Below are 17867 nucleotides of genomic sequence, written 5' to 3'. Positions count from 1 at the left end.
CCCCTGATTTGTATGTTCATGTTCTGTTCTTTCGTAAACTTCATCTGTTTGTATGTTGTATACTTATTGTGTGTTCAATAAAGTTCAATTAAAAAAAAAAAGTACATTCTAAATGAAGCTTCAGACGTCACTAAACACGTGACTCTAGCCAAACGAATCAAGCCTGCACACGGTGCTTCTGAAGCAGCGTGTTGATTAGTGATGCTAAATTTGATTCTTTTTACTGAATCGAGTGTTAATGAGTCACTCATCAAAGTGAATCGGATGTGTTGAGTCATTTGATTCACTGAGTCAGTTGACCAGAGAGTGCAAAAATTTTACATTTTCACTCAAACTTAATTTGTTTCCCTTTTCATGTAAATCCCACTGCTAAGATGAATGATTAAAAAAACCAAAAAAACCCCAACTATTTTATAGAGAACAAAGAGCAAAAACATTTCTAAAATTAAGCAATTTCTTATCAAAATTGCTTAATAAACATTTATTTTGTTTATTTGTATTTTATTAGTATTTTCCTTAAGTGTGTCAAATATATATTTTCTCATCTAAATGTCCACTGCGCTGTGAGCCAGGGGGCGGTAATGCGCCTTAACATTGGTTGCCAACCAAGAAGAAGAAGAAGCTGTGAGCCACGAGGGAGGGGGTGAGCGAGTCCTGAGTGATTCGCACATCACTAGTGTTGATCTTTTTCACACACGCACCGGAGCGTCAGCTTCAAGCGGACCATCGCTACCTCTCACATCTAAAGGTAAGTGTCAAGGTAACTTTGAACTGAGATCAGTCAATCTCGAGTTTTTCGAAGTTTTCTGAATGAAGTTTTCTGTTGCTCTCTGTGAGAGGAAACCGTTAAAGGCGAGGCTCTCCAGAGTGTAGCAAAACAGGAAACAGCTGCTGGGTGTGTGTAAGTGTGCAAACGAATATATTAGAAGTGCAAGTGAGCCACGAGTAAAGAAAGGTCAAGTTTCGTGAGTTGTTTTTCTCACCACTGATCACGCGCTCAACACTCTACACATACTTGCATCACACGCGCGCTCTCGAGCATCAGTATCCGGTTTTTCAGTCTGACGTCACTAGCCGTGTCTGGACCTAAACTCCGCTGCAGGTCCATGTATCAAACGATCACTGTGGCATTACTGAGAGTTGAAAAACTGTCTTAAGTCTTTCATCTTTAATAAAATGATCAGCGTTCTGCTCTACCAGGTGTAACAATTGAGTTTAACATCCAGGCATCCATGAAAACGGAATTTATGACATTTAACGGAGTTAGAAGTAGTGATGGGCAGATGAAGCCTCATGAAGCACTGAAGCTTTTCATCCAATTGGTTCACCCCAACGCGAAGCTTCTTGAAGCTTCATTTGCTCTAGCAGGACACCTACTGGATGTAAAAATATTAGTTGGCATGAATTTGAAGAGTGTGGCATTTTGCACACAGCCTGTAAATGTCAACAACAAAAGCAGTGTGTAAAACATCTATATTGTAGTGATGGCAGTATACTGTGTATATTTATGCTGGCAGTATGGAAAATGATTATTTGGAAATGCCTAAAATGGAAATGATCATATGCTGTGAGGTGAGGTGTGGACAGTGGTTGTGCTTTTGTAACATTGAGGCAAGGACAGTGATTAGTGTTTAGGGGACACATCATTGGTTTTTATTTAAAAACAACAGTTTCTCCACTGTGGCAGGTCGTAGGCGATTTCTTTTTCTGGACAATATTTCCCCTGCCTTTGAAAACACTCGCTCACAGGGCACAGATGAGGCAGGGGTACACAGGTATGTCAGTGCTAACTTATATAAGTGAGGGTAGACATATTTCTGTCTCTCCCAGTATTTAAGGGGGTCCTCCAGCCTTCCAATATTTGGCTCCATCATGTACCGTTGGACCTCAATATTTGCGTCTGCTGTCACATTTTGTGTCTGTGTCTGCCTGACACTCTCATCCAGGCGACGCCGCAGGTTGTTACCTAAACAAAAAGGAGAGTCTTATGAGATACTACCAATTCAATTTTCAATTCAATGTTATGTCTATAGTGCCAAATAACAACAGTCGCCTCACGGCGCATTATATTGTACAGTAGATCATACAATAATAGATACAGTGGAAAACCCAACATTCAGTTTCTATAAATGCAACTAAAATGCAATAACAATGGTACTGTGGGAAACAGCCTCAACAGATTGTGACGTTGATGGCTGTGGTGGTGGTGCGGAGGAAGAGGTGGTGGAGGCCCTCATTACAGAAGCACATTCTGCTTTCAGTCTTTTTTCTGCTTTGCTAGCTCTTGCAGGGCTGAGAAACCCGAGTTTTCTGAACCTTGGGTCCAGCAGTGTCGCAAGGAACATAATGCTCATGGTCTGTATTTTATCTAGCTTCTCTCTCAATAGCATCCTAAGCTTCTGAGCCAGGGAAGATCCAATGGATGGTGGTTTTTCCATTTGTTCATTGAGGCAATGATCCAGCGTAGTGAGCAAAGGTATGACCTTTGACCCAGACACCCTTTTTTCCTGAGAGAGCTCAGTGGTTGCATCGTTAAATGGTGCTAGGACAACCAGACACTCTGAAATTATACCAAATTCCTCAGATGACATAGGCCACTTAAGAACTTACCTTTGCAGAGGTACTGCTCCTGAAATATCCCATGATCTTCCTGGGCTTGGCTCGGATGTCAGAGAGCTCAGGGGTCTGGTCAAGGGCCTTCTTCACCACTAAGTTCAGGGTGTGAGCTATGCATATGGCATGTTTAAGTCTTAGCTCCCTTGCACAAGCCCCCATATTGGCAGCCCCATCTGTTACTAGGCATGTGACTTTGTCAGTAATTGCCCATTCTGCCATGAGTGAGCCTTTCACCTGTGCAATGTTTTCTGCAGTGTGTGCATTAGGAAAATATTGCACTCCTAAAACAACGGTGTTTAATGTGCTGGACTCATCAACAAAATGGCAGGTGACTGCAAGATAGGCCTCTGTGTTGATGGAGGTCCACAAATCTGATGTCAGACTCACAGCTGCTGCCTTCTCAACGCTGGCCTTAGCTTTCTCCTTCATCTCCTGGTACCTGGCCTCCACCATGACTTTCAGGGCCTAAAGGAAAGTAAAAACATTTTGTTCTAAAGTACGACGTGGCTGTGAAGCAGTGTGTAGTGTAGCTACACACTGAGGCTTTGAGCCTCAGTCCTGCCTGTTCACATTTAACTCTGTAGAAACGAAATCTTCACTGCTTTTATGACCTTTTTAGTGGGGAGAACATAGCTAGGATTTAATGACTTAACAAATCTTTTGAATCCTTTGTCCTCCACAATGCTAAATGGCTGGGAGTCCTCAATCACCATGCTGACCAGGTCTTCATCTATTTGAGATTGTTCTCCTGAGGAAAGACAATAAAGATAAAGCACAAATATAAATATCACACACGTAACTTATAACAGTTGTATAATATTGTTATATCATTTAGTAACATTACTGCATCCTATATTATCATTGGATTTGATGGCTCACCTGGTCTTGCTCCACAATCGGTGTCCCCCTTATTCTCATGCAAAGCTCTGTAGTGCCTAAGCATGGATGAGGTGTTGTTGTTATATCCCAGCTCCCTGGCACATAGCAAACACTTCACCTTGTACAAAAGTACAGACAGCTTAACATATTTTTTATTGCACCATCAGTATTATGAAAATACATCTTCTGTGGAAATTTACATACCTTGTTGGGAGATATAAGCTCAAAATGTTCCCACACAGGGGAGGATATCCTTCTCTTTGTAGCTGGCTCCATTCTCTCCTGACTTTCTCTCCTCACTCTCCTAAACCTCTAAACTGTCTCTAACTCTCACTAACCGCAACTCTCCATCAAACGCCCACATTTTGAATGGGGTCTGAGGGGTTTATATCGCTGTCATAGCTCGCGGCAAAGTTCGAGCCGCTTCCTGAACCAGTCACGTGGTACAGCCGGGCAGCGAGGCTTCGGACGTCATCATTTTCAGCTCCTTCCATAAATGAAGCAAGCCTCGATACGCGTGTCACTACCCGATCCGTACCGGAAACCCGATCGGTACCCCGCATGCGCAAATCTTACGTCACTTCCTCTCTTTGCCAACATTGCGACATTCAATATATTTGAATGATACGGTTAGCGCCCAGTTAGCTCATAGCATTTCTCAACAGCTCTGCCTCCTTTTCGACTGCCCGGGACATTTAAACAATGGATAATTCGTATACAAAGAAATTCATGCTTTTCTCCTCAACAGAGAGTGTCCCCCGATTGAGCAACAGCGCCGTAAAATAAGAAGAATGGCGCCTAATTACAGAGTTAATAATGCAGACTTTGTAATATCTCACGTGTAGATTCATCAGCCAGATTAAGTGTTTACTGACAATTGACAGTGATAGCGCACATCATCATCACTATTCCAACAATCCTCTCCTCACAGACAAGCATAAACACACTCGACTATCGCTAAATCAGATTTAACACACGTTTGTAATGACGATAATTCAGTTTATAATAGGGTTTATTCGCTCCGTCAGCAGGTGGCGGTATCCTCGTACACTGGGGAGTAAACTGCCATTAAACGAACAGAAGAAGAAGAAAACATCTGCACATGCGCGGTACGGATCGGGTTGACCCGATTTGTACGGTCAGACTTTACACACGCGCAGTAAGGATCGGAGAGTCCTGATCCGTAACTTTCTTTTTATTTTTCGTTTTTGTCTACATTGTACTGAAATGCTTCATTATTGCAAACATTTTAAGATATACTTGTTATTCTTAACATCTTAACAGATACTCTGACCCATAACTATCGTAAAACGCTACGACCGGAAGTAGAAACCTTACGCGCATGCGGGGTACCGATCGGGTTTCCGGTACGGATCGGGTAGTTTTTTTTTTTGTTGTTTTTTTCTCTTTTTTTATTTTATTTTTATTTTATTTTTATTTTATTTTTTGTTTTTTAATACTTTAATTAAATTTATGCACATATTACAATCTCTCGTTGGGAGACAACATTTGTGCAACAACATCTCGAAAAGGTTGAATAAGAAACCAAACGAAAAAAAAACAAAACAAAAACAAAAAAAACAAAACAAAAACAAAACACATATATACATATACATAAATATATGAAGGCCATTTTTATGACATATAACAGTTTCCTTTCTGCGAACACTTTAACATACATGTGGCTTACTTAGTACACCAAAAACACAATCATTAAAAGGATAGAGATTGAGTCCCATTGTCGCATATCAAAGCAGCCTCTTTACATGAATCCCTCAGTAATTCTAAAGATGACAAAAAAGATTTTAATTCAATTTTCAATACAGTTAGGGAAGGTCTTTTACTTTGCCATTTGCATTTGTGTATGTGGTATTTGCCCATAATTATCACCACCTTGTGTAGCATGGACAGTTCCTTAGATGGATCACCATTATTAAATAAAACTTGTGTTAGAGTCAGTGGGGTCATCCCATCTATTCTTATACTCAACCAGTCTACTAGATCTTGCCAGAAGTCAGTTGTTACTGAGCAGGAAAAAAACAAATGATCAATACTTTCCGCATTTTGTGAACAAAATCCACATGGCTCTACCTCAAACCCAAACCTTTTTTTAAGCATTTCAGCTGCTGGGTAATATCCATTAATTATTTTAAATTGCATTTCTTTGACTTTGGGGGGGATAGGCCATTTTAAAAAGTGCGTATATTTGTTCGTTATTTTAACATTACTCCCTTTTAGTTTTGTGTTACTGTTAAAGTCGTGAAATAATTTGTTTTTAAATATCTTGTTCATGGTTTTATTATTACAGTTTTTATCCGTCAAAGGAATCTGGTTTAGATGTAAAGAAGGTAGACTAATATGTGCCTTAGAGTAATACAAATAACCTTGAATCAAACTCAACAGAGGTAAGGGGATTGCCTTACAAACCTTGTCATATTCTCTAAGGGAACACTGAATGTTAAACTTAGCATTAAAAACACCCACTGAGAGAAACTGACCCCTTTCATCAAGTAAGTCTGTTATAAAGATTATGTTTTTTTCAAACCACTCTTTAATAAACAATGACTTCTTATTAATTGTAATTGTTCTGTTATTCCACAAGGTGGAGCAATGTGGTGAAAAGTTATGGGCAAACACCATCTTCCAATAAGACAAGACCTGCTTATGATATTCTGACAGTTTCACAGGCAACTTCAATATATCAAAATCACATTTCAGGAGAAAATCCAACCCTCCCATCTTTTTGAAAATATTTTTTGGGATATGGAACCATATGGAGTCAGGTTTCAAGAGGAAGGCTTTTATCCAGTTTATTTTAAATACTCCAACCATTGATTGAAAATCAATTGACTTTATACCACCTTTAGCGTAATCTTTGACAAGTTGTGATTTTTTAATGTAATGTGTTTTATTGCGCCAAATGAATTGATAGATTATAGAGTTAGGGTATAGGGTAATGTATAGTGAGTATGCTGGATAAACCATCTTTGAGACGCCCTCTGATTTGGATAATAGATTGTGTCCAAAAATTGTAATATCTCTCGTCAACCAATGATTTAGTGTTTTGGACATGCCATCAATTTTGTCTTTTAGGTTTTTTGATTCTCTAGTGTTTATTACGGATCGGGTAGTGACAACGCGCTTCGCGGAAACGCCTCCTCCATTACTCGACACACGCTTCAAAGCCTCGATACAGAACGTCACATCACTAGTTAGAAGTTAGCAGGGAGTTAGCTCGCTAGCTTCTATCTAAATCCAGTATGTCCTGACTGCGGGGTTTTGGAAACAAATTAAAACGTACAACTCTGTTATCACTTCCAGCATAAATGAAGACAGGAAAATTAACAGCAGTGACGTTTGTAGGGTTACTGAAGTTTGGCTAGCTGGTATATAATGATGTGCTACGTGACCGCTAGCAACACAGCCATGTTAGCATAATATAAACAAGCTAACTTTTTTTCCACTCGATAAAAGTTAATGTGAGTGTACTCGGTGGTCAGGAACAAATGTAATCGCATGGCAGGATGCTGTAAAACGACCAAACTTCAGCCAGGAGAACAACTGAGATAATCCATCCTAGGGCTGGGCGATATGACCCAAAATTCATATCTCGATATTTTTTAGCTGGATGGCGATATAAGATATATATCTTGATATTTTTTTTAAAGCCATAAGTTGAGAACAAAAAGAGAGTTCTTAGTCACACTGTGTCCCAGATGTCACACGGGCACTTTTATTTACATACAGCGTAGATGTACATGAAGAAATTACTTAAAAATAAATTATCAGCATTTATTAAATAATCATGGTCCATAAATAAAAGAAAACAATGTTGTTTTTGTGCATAACAAAAAACTCACAATTGTGCAGTCAAAATGTAAACTAATAGACGCTGAGCGTAATAACAAAGAGACAGATTTCACAGCTGCACCACGTCTCTGAACAGGTGCCATTTGTGGTCCTTATACACACACAGTACGTATCACTCCGCGAGGCTCCTCCCCGGTAGCGTAATCCTCCGACAATCCATCAAGCGGTGCAGCTCCGTAGCTTAGCAAAGTCATATTAAAACATTTTTTGACAGATTGCTGAGCGCTGTGTACCACATAAAATCGGTTCGCGGTCAGTAAGCACAACCAGAATTCATACATAAGGCGCACTGACGATTTTTGAGAAAATGAAAGGATTTTAGGCCGTGCAGCCCCTCCGGGCTGCATGTCGTTAGCGCGGTTAGCTCGCTAGCGCGGTTAGCTCGCTAACACGTTGACGCCGTCCAGCCCCACGCACGGTAACTCGCTAACGGAGATTTTCCGCTTTCATCTTGTCATTGCCTGCAGGTGAAGCAATGAGGGAGGCGGAGTTGTGTTCAGTGAATGAGAGGCGAGGCAGAGTAACATTGCGTAGAGACAAAAGTGGACGAAAGAGAGGCAAACCTGCGGCTCCACAAGTATAATTATAACATAACATAGACTATATCGATATAAACAATATTGTCACATCTTATATCTCGTATGAAAATATATCAATATTTTTTAAAAACTCGATATATCGCCCAGCCCTAATCCATCCACAATACGAGGTTAGTCATTCATATACTGCTGTATGGGCTGGGCTGTAGTTACATCCTAAGGTTTTAAAAACTGAGCTTAAATAAATGATTAGCGGTAATAAAAGCCGAGGGAGGTCAACAGTGATCACTGAATGTTTTAGGAGCTTTTTGAGATCAAATAGAAGAAAATACATAACATTCGTATATTCGTATACCTTCGTATATTTTATTTATATTGTCTCTGTATTTATATATGTGTGTGTGTGTGTGTGTGTGTGTGTGTGTGTGTGTGTGTGTGTGTATATATATATAATATTCTGTAACTCTGTAACTTCTGTCGGTGCTGTGCTTTTTTGGAAATCGAATGTCCCAGAGGAACCCACCCGAGGGATTAATAAAGTTCTATCTAATCTAATCTAATCTAATTAAACATGTTAACAACACAAAAGCCATATTAAACGCAGACTACTTTAGGCCCGGAAGTAGGATTCGTCCCGTCATCACTTAACAATCGGATTGTACAATTCTGGGCATCACGTGAGTTGCAGGCTTTACCATATAACGGAAATCTCCATTGTTCTGTAGCAGTGGTTCTCAAACGTTTCACCTTTACGAGCGACATCAAAGCACAGTAGTATAGGCAGTAGCGGTTTTTGATACGGGCGATTTTCAATTTCGCTTCACAACTAAAGTGTGCAATTTACTTTTTGTGCACTCAAATGGAGTCAAGTCAACCAGCGCAACCTCTGGCCAAGTACCATAGCCTACAGCCAGATTAACTTGTGACACACACAGTAGCGGTTTTTGATACGGGCGGTTGCCCGTATGAAAAAATAGTGGTGGAGGTTAGTTGTCTTTGCTTGAGCACTGATACCTGCCATTGCTGGCATTGAAAGATGCAATGCCAGCAATGCCAGGTATCGGTGCTCAAGCCTTTTGTGTTTGTTTCCAATAAGTTTCCCACCTCGGGAAACAAATGTGTTCTTTTACTTGTCAGATGAACATATGAGACACTTTGACTCTTCAGTGCAGTGTGGAGCCTAACAAAGATCTGTTTTGTGTCCCAGCTGATCAGCAGGAGGAGAAGAGTCTGACGGAGCAGCAGAGGAACATTTTCAGCTACTTGGACTCAGCTCAGCCACTACAGAGGAAACAATGAGCTCAACACAGAAGGTGACAGACTGAGCAGGGCGATATGACCAAAAATATTTATCACGATATACATTTGAAAATTTGCGATAACGATGTAGCTGATGATATAATTGACACTAGACAAAATACTTTACAACTCCACAAAAAACACGGTAATAACGACGGCCTGCTAGCATGTCCTACCACAAATAGAGTTTGTTGTGTATCTGACGTACGAAAGCTAAACCAGTTCCACACCACTGAAGTTGCAGCATTTTTACAAACCAATTCTGGTTCATCTGTTTCATTCAACGATCCGCTTTCACCCTTCTAATTCTCCGTCACCGCCATGTTTTTTCCTCCATGTGCGTATGAAAACAAAAGCACTGCGCATGCGCGTTTTACCCATATTCTATCGTGATATTTCATTTTCTTATCGTTGCCCAACATTATACCGGTATTACCGTCAACGGTATGATATAGCCCAGCCCTACATGAAAGGCACCCTGATTGTGCACTAATCACACATTAAAATGAGCAAAAGAGGCAAAACTGTGTGCCAGAGTCTCGGGTCAGCGTTTGTTTTTATGTCACAGCACCAGAACGATTGCAGGTGCTCATAAGAAGTTACCATAAATCACCACCTTTCATGGTCTCAGCACATCGACTCTGTTATTAAGAAAATGGGACAAGGCATAGCTATGGCTATGAAATGCTCTTTGTGTATCACTTCTTCAGTTATGAAAGATGTCATTAATGCACTAGTAATGTCTCATCTGGAGTATTGTTCAATCATTTGGTCAGCAGCTAATAAGACAGATCTTAACAGACTTCAGTTAGTCCAGAATAAGGCGTCCAGATTAGTATTAAGATGTTCATGCTATACTAATATTGATAAAATGCATAATCAACTTTCTTGGCTTCCTGTACAGACTAAAATATTCTATGGCTTACTTGTATTTATAAAGAAAGCAATTCTGTTAAACACACCACATTTATTTCTGCTCAGCTGCAGTATCCAGATGAAATACATAATGATATTACACAGTTTTCAACAAACTGCAATTTAGTAAATGCTCGAGTTAAAAGTAACTTTTTGTAAAACTGTTATATTTAGAGCAACTTTTAAGTGGAATAAATTGCCTTATAAAATTAGAGAATTATTCAAACTATTCAAAACTTCAATGAACATTTAAAAGCTGATTTAAAGAGCTTTTAGTTGTTGTAAATATTGTAAGAGATGGTTTGTTTTTTAAAATTGTGTAATGTGCCTCAATGTTATTGATATTATTATTATTATTGATTGCTTATATTTTAACAATTGTGAAACTTCACTGTGGATGTAAGAGCCAAATCATGTTGATATTTTGAATCCACTTTATTGTATAATATTTTATGTGATTGTATTTGACGGAAGACGAGCAACATGGAAGCTAATGGGGTTCTTTTTGAATAAACAAACATAAGATTTATTATCGCTGAATAATTATGTATAAATCTATACAAATTATAGAAATATGTAATAGGAAACAACACTATAAAATAAATTATAAAATAATATAAAAGTTTGCGTCTGTTTATGTGATTGTGTGTGTGTGTGTGTGTGTGTGTGTGTGTGTGTGTGTGTGTGTACAATCACGAGGGATGGGCATGATTTTAGTGTTTAAACAGTCATGAATTATTTTTAACAGCAGGTTGGATGTAATGTGTTAGAACTACCAGCAGGTGGGGATAAGAGACCTTTAAGGTGTTTGGTGCCACACTCCACCTTCAGGTTTAAAACTAGTGTTAATGGAGGGAGTTTGAAGGTTGAGTTTGTTCCACGACTGCATTTCACTCACTGCCTCTGTTTGTATCTCTGTCACTGCAGGACCAACATGGAGCGAGAAGTCAGCGCTCTCAGGAGGCCGACAAACCTCACAGAAGAAAGGGAGAGAAAAAACACACCTGTGACGAGTGTGGGAAGGATTTTACTTTGAAGGCTAATCTAAAACGTCATCAGGTCATCCACACTGGAGAGAGACCGTTCAGCTGTGATCAGTGTGGTAGAGCTTTTACTCACAGTTGGAACTTACAGAAGCATCTACTTACCCACTCTGGAATTAAGCCATACAGCTGTGACGAGTGTGGGAAGGAGTTTGCTAGGAAGGGTCATCTAAAACAGCATCAGGTCATCCACACTGGAGAGAGACCGTTCAGCTGTGACTTGTGTGGAAAGTCTTTTTCCTTGAAGCGTTACCTAAAAAGACACCAACTCATCCACAGTGGAGTTAAAGCGTACAGCTGTGATCAGTGTGGCAGAGCTTTTAATTGCAGTAGCAGCTTACAGAGGCATCTAGTTACCCACTCTGGAATTAAGGCATACAGCTGTGACATCTGTGGAAAAACTTTCAGCCAGAGAGGGTTCCTAAATAGACACCTACGCATTCACACCAGACATGATGTGTACTGCTGTGAACAGTGTGGCAAATACTTTGCTACAGACACACAGTTAAAACGACACATGTTTATCCACACTGAGGGACGACCTTATAAATGTGACTTGTGTGAGAAGACTTTTAAAGCTCCACATTACCTGAGACTACACCAACAGATCCACACCAGAAAGAGACTCTACAAGTGCAGTTACTGTGAGGTATGTATTTATATTGTTATCTTGTCATTTTAGCCTGACTGTTTGGAACAACTCTGCTCATTAAACTGTGTTAGCATGTTAGCAATTCTACTGCATGGAAAAGCAGCTCTGAGTGATTATTCAGATTTTCATGTCAGTTATGATTTTAGTATTACTGTAGTATTATGGTGGTAGTATTGTAGTTATTGCAGCCCAGTAAACTGTGTTAACTGAAACAGTCAAATGTAATTGGACGTCTGCAGAGATGCTCTTTATTTCAGGCGACGTTCAGGATAAAAGTGTTGAAGGACTGACTTACACTGTCTTTGTGTCTTTGTTTAGAAGCAGAGCGACACAGATGGATCCAGTTCTCAACCCTGTCATCACTGTGGTGGTGGGAAAGACTTTCGTTGTGACCTTTGTGGAAAAACTTTCAGTCAGCAAGCCACCCTAAAAATACATCAACGTAGACACACTGGAGACAAACTGCAATACTGCAAAGAATGTGGGAGAAGCTTCACCACACCAAGTGAGTTAAAAAAACATGAACTGATTCACAGTGGGGTTAAAAAGCACCTCTGTGATCAGTGTGGGTCATCCTTCACCACTGCAAGGGAGCTTAAAAGACACAAACGAGTCCACACAGGAGAGAAACCATACAAGTGCAGACACTGTGACAAAAGCTTCTCACAGTCAAATGGTCGTAACAATCATGAACGTACACACATGGAAGGAAACTACAGCTGTGACCAGTGTGACAAGAGCTTCAGGAATCTCAGTTCATACTCCGAACACAAACGATCCCACGTTACTAATAAACTGTTTCACTGTTACCAATGTGCCCAAACATTCACTAAATTATCTGCTCTGTGCAAACATCAGCGTGATCACTCAGGGCTGAAATCACTCCCATCACTGGATCACAGTGAATCTGAAGAGACAGAAAGATCCTCTGGTTTCAGTGTCAGACTCAAAAAGCTTGAGATCAGGCTCCACAGAGTTCAGATAGAATCATTTAAACTTGTGTTGAACTGAACTGGTTGCTGGGCTGAACTTCTACATAATACAGATTTACATGGGATCTTATTTTCTGTCGTTTTACTGAGTCAGTTTTGTCCTTTTTTCTCTGTCCTGGTTTTGCTCGTCTATAAATAATTGAAACTCAGTCAAATAGTTCATTGTTCTCCAGCAAAACGTTTTGGAAACTCATGTTTAACCTTTAAACTCTGACATGTTTTAGCACACAAGGCTTCATCGGGGAGTTCACTCATGATTGGACCATGAGAATAAAGGTTTTTAGTTCTTTCAAAGAGAGTCTTGGAGGTGTTTGATGTTTTGTTTTTTCTGAAATCACCTGAAAGAAAAACTATTTTTCTTGCTTTATGTAGTGTGGAAGTTTTTAATGTTTCTTTCATCTGTGATGTTCTTGAATGTGTTGACATGAAGATGGTACAAATAAACTGTCCTTTTAGCTTCAGCTCCTAATTTATTCATTATTTATGGATGTAGCACAGCAGCAGTTTCTTGATTAACACATGGAGGGCTCGGGATCTGATGGTGTCATCTCCCTAATTTGCCCACTGCGTAAATCTCACTCTTTGCCCAAGAAATTGAAATAAATCTTGTTTCCCTGCTGGATAGTGATCCACTGTAACTCTGCTCCTCCTTCCTATTTAGGATTTCTGTGACTGAAGTAAAATTCCCTCCATCCATCACTCATCCCATCTAACCCAAAGTAAAATAAAGTTTTGCTCATCTTAAAAAAGTAACATACAAACAATAACTATAATACAGAAAAGGGCCATTAGATTAATAAATAATGTAGGGTACAGGGACCATACAAATGCACTCTTTGTCAAAATGCAAGCTATCAAATTCCAAGACTTGGTGAAGCTTAAAACAGCGCAGATAATGTATAAAGTAAGAAATAAATTGCTTCCCAAAGAAATCTGTAAATTGTTCATAGAAAGAGAAGGTGGGTATAACTTAAGAGGGAAATGGAATTTAAGAATACAAAGTGCTAGAACAACTTTAAGAACTATGTCTATCTCAGTTGCAGGAGTTAAATTATGGAACAGTCTAACAGAAGAAATAAAAGACAGTCAAAACATAAAACAGTTTAAAGTAAAATATAAAAACCTAATTTTAAATAAGTATAAGAATGAAGAAAACGGGGTTAACCCAGGACGGTAATGTTGCTGGTAATGGTGTTGCGGTTCTTTTTTGTTATTTTGTTTTGTTTTGGTTTGTTGTTTTTCCATAACTTGTGTATCTGCAAATATACACATTTTGTATTTTTCATATGAAAGAAACTATACTGTGGTGGGGCTTGCTAATTTCTTGTTTTGATTTATGTATGTTATGTTTTGTTTTACTTCATATGTTTATATGTTGTTTGTTTAATTTAAGACAAAAAAAATTAAATGAATGAGAGGTAAAACTTGAGGGGGTAGGGACAAATAAGTAAATACTTCAGCCTACTCCTTTTCAAACAAATAATGGAATGATATTTTGTAATGATTGTGAAGGCACATGTTTGAAATGTTTGAAATAAAAATGAACTGAACTGAACTGAACTAAAAAAGCATTACAATAATGGGCATTACCAATGCAAATTGAATAATACAGAAGATGAAAGAATAGACTTGGATCAGTTAATAAAGCTCATGATCTTGATTCATTGTGGCTGCTACACAGATACTTCTGGGTCACTTCTCTCAGTTAGGAACCTTCCTCACCAAAACTGACTGTTGGACCACACCCCTGGTTTCATGAGAAGTTGTTTCAGCCATGATTTCTCTTCCTGTATTTCAGAGTAAAGACTGAAGTGACAAATGGAAACATGTTTAAAAAACGCAATGTGAGAGAGACGTTGAGGTCCTTGGAAGTTACCCTGGGTTTTTCTGTCACCCTGCTAGATGTTACACACCTTGTTATTGGACTGATTTCTACTGCTGGACTACTCCTGGGGAGAGTAACAATACTCTTACTAATTAGCTCCCTTTCACACCTTTGGGGATATTTATTTTTGTGCTTGCAGCGCTGTGAGCCAGAACAGCGAGAGAAAAATCTGCAACAGCGACGAGCCGAATGCTTAAGTGAATCCCAGCAGCTGCACATGTGCTACGCTGATTTAGAGGATATATTTGCTCTTCATAATTCATAACTTCATAATTACACCCTGTGTAATTATGAAGTTATTGAGCTGCACATACTTTACGACCTGCTTAAGTTCGAGGTCACAGCATCTGTAGAGCAGCTGGAACATAATGAAGTCTACAAGGTTAAAGTTTTATCTTCACTTGTTCTCTCTGCTGCTTGGTTTGATGGATCTGAGAGCTTTTGTTTTTATTACTGTTATTATAATTATCATTAATATCTTTAAAAGCTTTAAAATAGTGTTTGTGTTTTGAAAAGTTGATTTAAGAATTGAACAGAAACATCTGTCATAAAAATCGCCCAAAGGCACAGAGACAAACTCAAAGGATGCAACCTGTAACTTTCTCTTCCTTCATGTCAGCACCATCATCGATTATTTATAGTAAATGCATATAGCAACAGTAACACTTTAGTTTGGATTTCATGATTTCTGTAACTGGAAAATATTTTGTTTAAAGACAGAAGTGACTGGGTAGTTGCAACATTAAAGTGAAATATTTAATAGTCTAACAACAGCTTAAATGCTGTGTTGAAGCTGTCGTTTCAGGAGGAGAGAAGCTGCAGAGAGGCGTGTAAGACTGCAACTCTGCTTCCTGGTCCCAGCTCTGGATAGTCATATTTTAGGGGGTTTAATAAATGTGTCCATATTTCTAGAAATGAGAGCTGCTCCATCCAAAGTGGGATGGATGCCGTCTCTCCTAACAAGACCAGGTTTCCTCCAGAAGGTTTGCCAATTATCTATGAAGCCCACATCGTTTCTTGGACACCACTCAGCCAGCCAGCAACTTAAGGAGAACATGTGGCTAAACATGTCACTCCTGGGGCCCGTTCTTCGTACCTCGCTAAGTAGGCTAGCTGGATTTGATTGTTGACGATTTCACGTGATCTTGGATCGTTCGGTTCCCCGAAGCTCATCCGGAACTTGCTGTCATAGCAGCAGGGCCGTAAGCGTAAACCTGCTCGGGAGCAGGCTTACTTTATGTAAACAGGATTAGATCGCGGCCACGCAGGTATGTCCGCTTCATTTATACGAAAGCAACAGCGATATTCCACCACTGTTTCACCATAAATAAATAACATCAATGTAACTAAAGACAATGCAGCACTTGATCCTTTTATTGATTTCACACAGATACATACAGGTCATTTCCTAAAAAAGGGAAATGTACTATTAACATTCTATTACGTGTATGTGATTATTACAGATGTAATTCATATTTCAGAGTAGTAATTGCAAATTACTTCGTGTAATCAAGATGAGAGACCACGGCTATAAAAGCGAAGGTGGATTTGGGAAGTCTGTCGCAGCCATGTCCTGTCCGTATACGCAACCAACCCATTGAGGAAGGTGCAAGATTGATAAGGAGAGTCCTCAGAATTCAGCGTATATTGCGGGACAGACAGGATCCTTCAGCTCAGCGCGACAGTGTGCTCATTGAGAGATATCGATATTCCCGTGAGGGTATTATTTACTTAACCAACTTGTTGACGAGGGGGTGCAGGACCACCACCTGTCTTTTTTTTGCTCTGCCCTTTTCTTGGTTGCTGTTATGAACAAACAGATTATTTCAGGGTCTCTTTCCAAGAAACGAAAAGCAATATAAGTGATAAATATTACCATTCTGTAGAATATTCTTATATTTCACTTTTACCTCTTCCCATGTTCTAGTGGGTCCTGTTGTGGCTCTAATGTGAAAGGGGATATAATATAACATATTATAATATAATGTAATATAATATTGGATAATATAGTGTAATATAATAAATCTACCCTACCGCCTACTGGTGTTGGCCAGAGGGGCCGATGGCGCGATATGGCAGCCTGGCTTCTGTCAGTCTGCCCCAGAGCAGCTGTGGCTACAACTGTAGCTGCTTCCACCAGTGTGTGAATGTGAGAGTGACTGAATAGTGGCATTGTAAAGCGCTTTGGGTGCCTTGAAAAGCGCTATATAAATCCACTCCATTATTATTGTTATTATTAAATTACTTACGAGTTTAATTTGTCAGCAACTTTCTGCCAGCCCTCTCTCCTTGCTTTTGCAGCCTTTGCAGTGTTCCCTTGCGTTTTAATTAAACTCTGAAACTCCTGAAATCCCTCAATCAAGAGTTCTTGCTCTGCTGCCGAAAAATACCGAGCCGAGCGCGCTCCGTCGACATTTTCGCCGACCAATCAGAGGGTTGCCGATCAATGTTTCCACTATCGATGCGTAGCCCCTTTTACGACACCCAGTGATGTCACATTACTGCGTCCAGCTGTACTAATCGTCAACAGCAGGTGTGTTCGGGGAACCGGATTAGCGAGCTCACGGTTAGCGCGATGGTTTGGTCTTGGATGTGTCATTTGATCTTGGATGTAGTGAGCGACGTACGAAGAACGGGCCCCTGGTCTGTATCCCAATTCAGGGTCTGCAGCCTTAAAGGCCGCATTTTAAGGCCGATTACGTCACAGCATCGCGACGAAGGCTGTTCCAATTCAAAGGCTGCTCGAAATGCGGCCCTCAATGCGGCCCTCAAATGTGTCCTTCATTTCCCTGAATTTTAAAGATGTGTCGGTGTAGACTTCGTGGCCCAACATATCCCAGATTGCATAGCGCGGCGGTGGATGTGGATAATTTTGCCGAAAAAAACGGTGGAAGCTGAGCGGCCAAAGAGTAAACGTTTAAAAGTAAGTACTGTTATGATGTCTCAACAGGACCTGGAAAAACTAGTCCTTGCATTCATTTTTAGTAGGCTTGATTACTGTAACAGCATCTTTACAGGTCTACCTAAAAAATCAGTCAGACAACTGCAGCTCATTCAGAACTCTGCTGCTCGAGTCCTCACTAAGACCAAAAAAGTGGACCACACCAGTCCAGCTCTGAGGTCTTTACTCTGGCTGCCTGTCCGTCAGAGGATAGACTTTGAAGTTCTGATGCTGGT

At 39.8% G+C, this 17867-nt stretch overlaps 1 protein-coding gene across 1 annotated transcript; it reads left to right on the top strand.

Annotated features, from left to right (window-relative positions):
• The first annotated feature begins 279 nt into the window (after positions 1 to 279).
• On the top strand, positions 280 to 13266 carry LOC146701601 (uncharacterized). Its single transcript, XM_085467907.1, has 4 exons — positions 280 to 748; positions 9112 to 9217; positions 11046 to 11810; positions 12132 to 13266. The coding sequence occupies exons 2-4, from the start codon at positions 9200 to 9202 to the stop codon at positions 12822 to 12824; spliced, it is 1476 nt and encodes a 491-aa protein (XP_085324033.1). The 5' UTR covers positions 280 to 748; positions 9112 to 9199; the 3' UTR covers positions 12825 to 13266.
• Positions 13267 to 17867: the final 4601 nt, after the last annotated feature.

The sequence above is a fragment of the Copadichromis virginalis genome, linkage group LG9 (genome assembly GCF_057382275.1).
Source record: "Copadichromis virginalis isolate Kocher_CV1m ecotype Utaka linkage group LG9, C_Virginalis_male_GT1.1, whole genome shotgun sequence".
Lineage (NCBI taxonomy): Eukaryota > Metazoa > Chordata > Actinopteri > Cichliformes > Cichlidae > Copadichromis > Copadichromis virginalis.
This window is presented reverse-complemented; position numbering and strand designations above follow the sequence as displayed.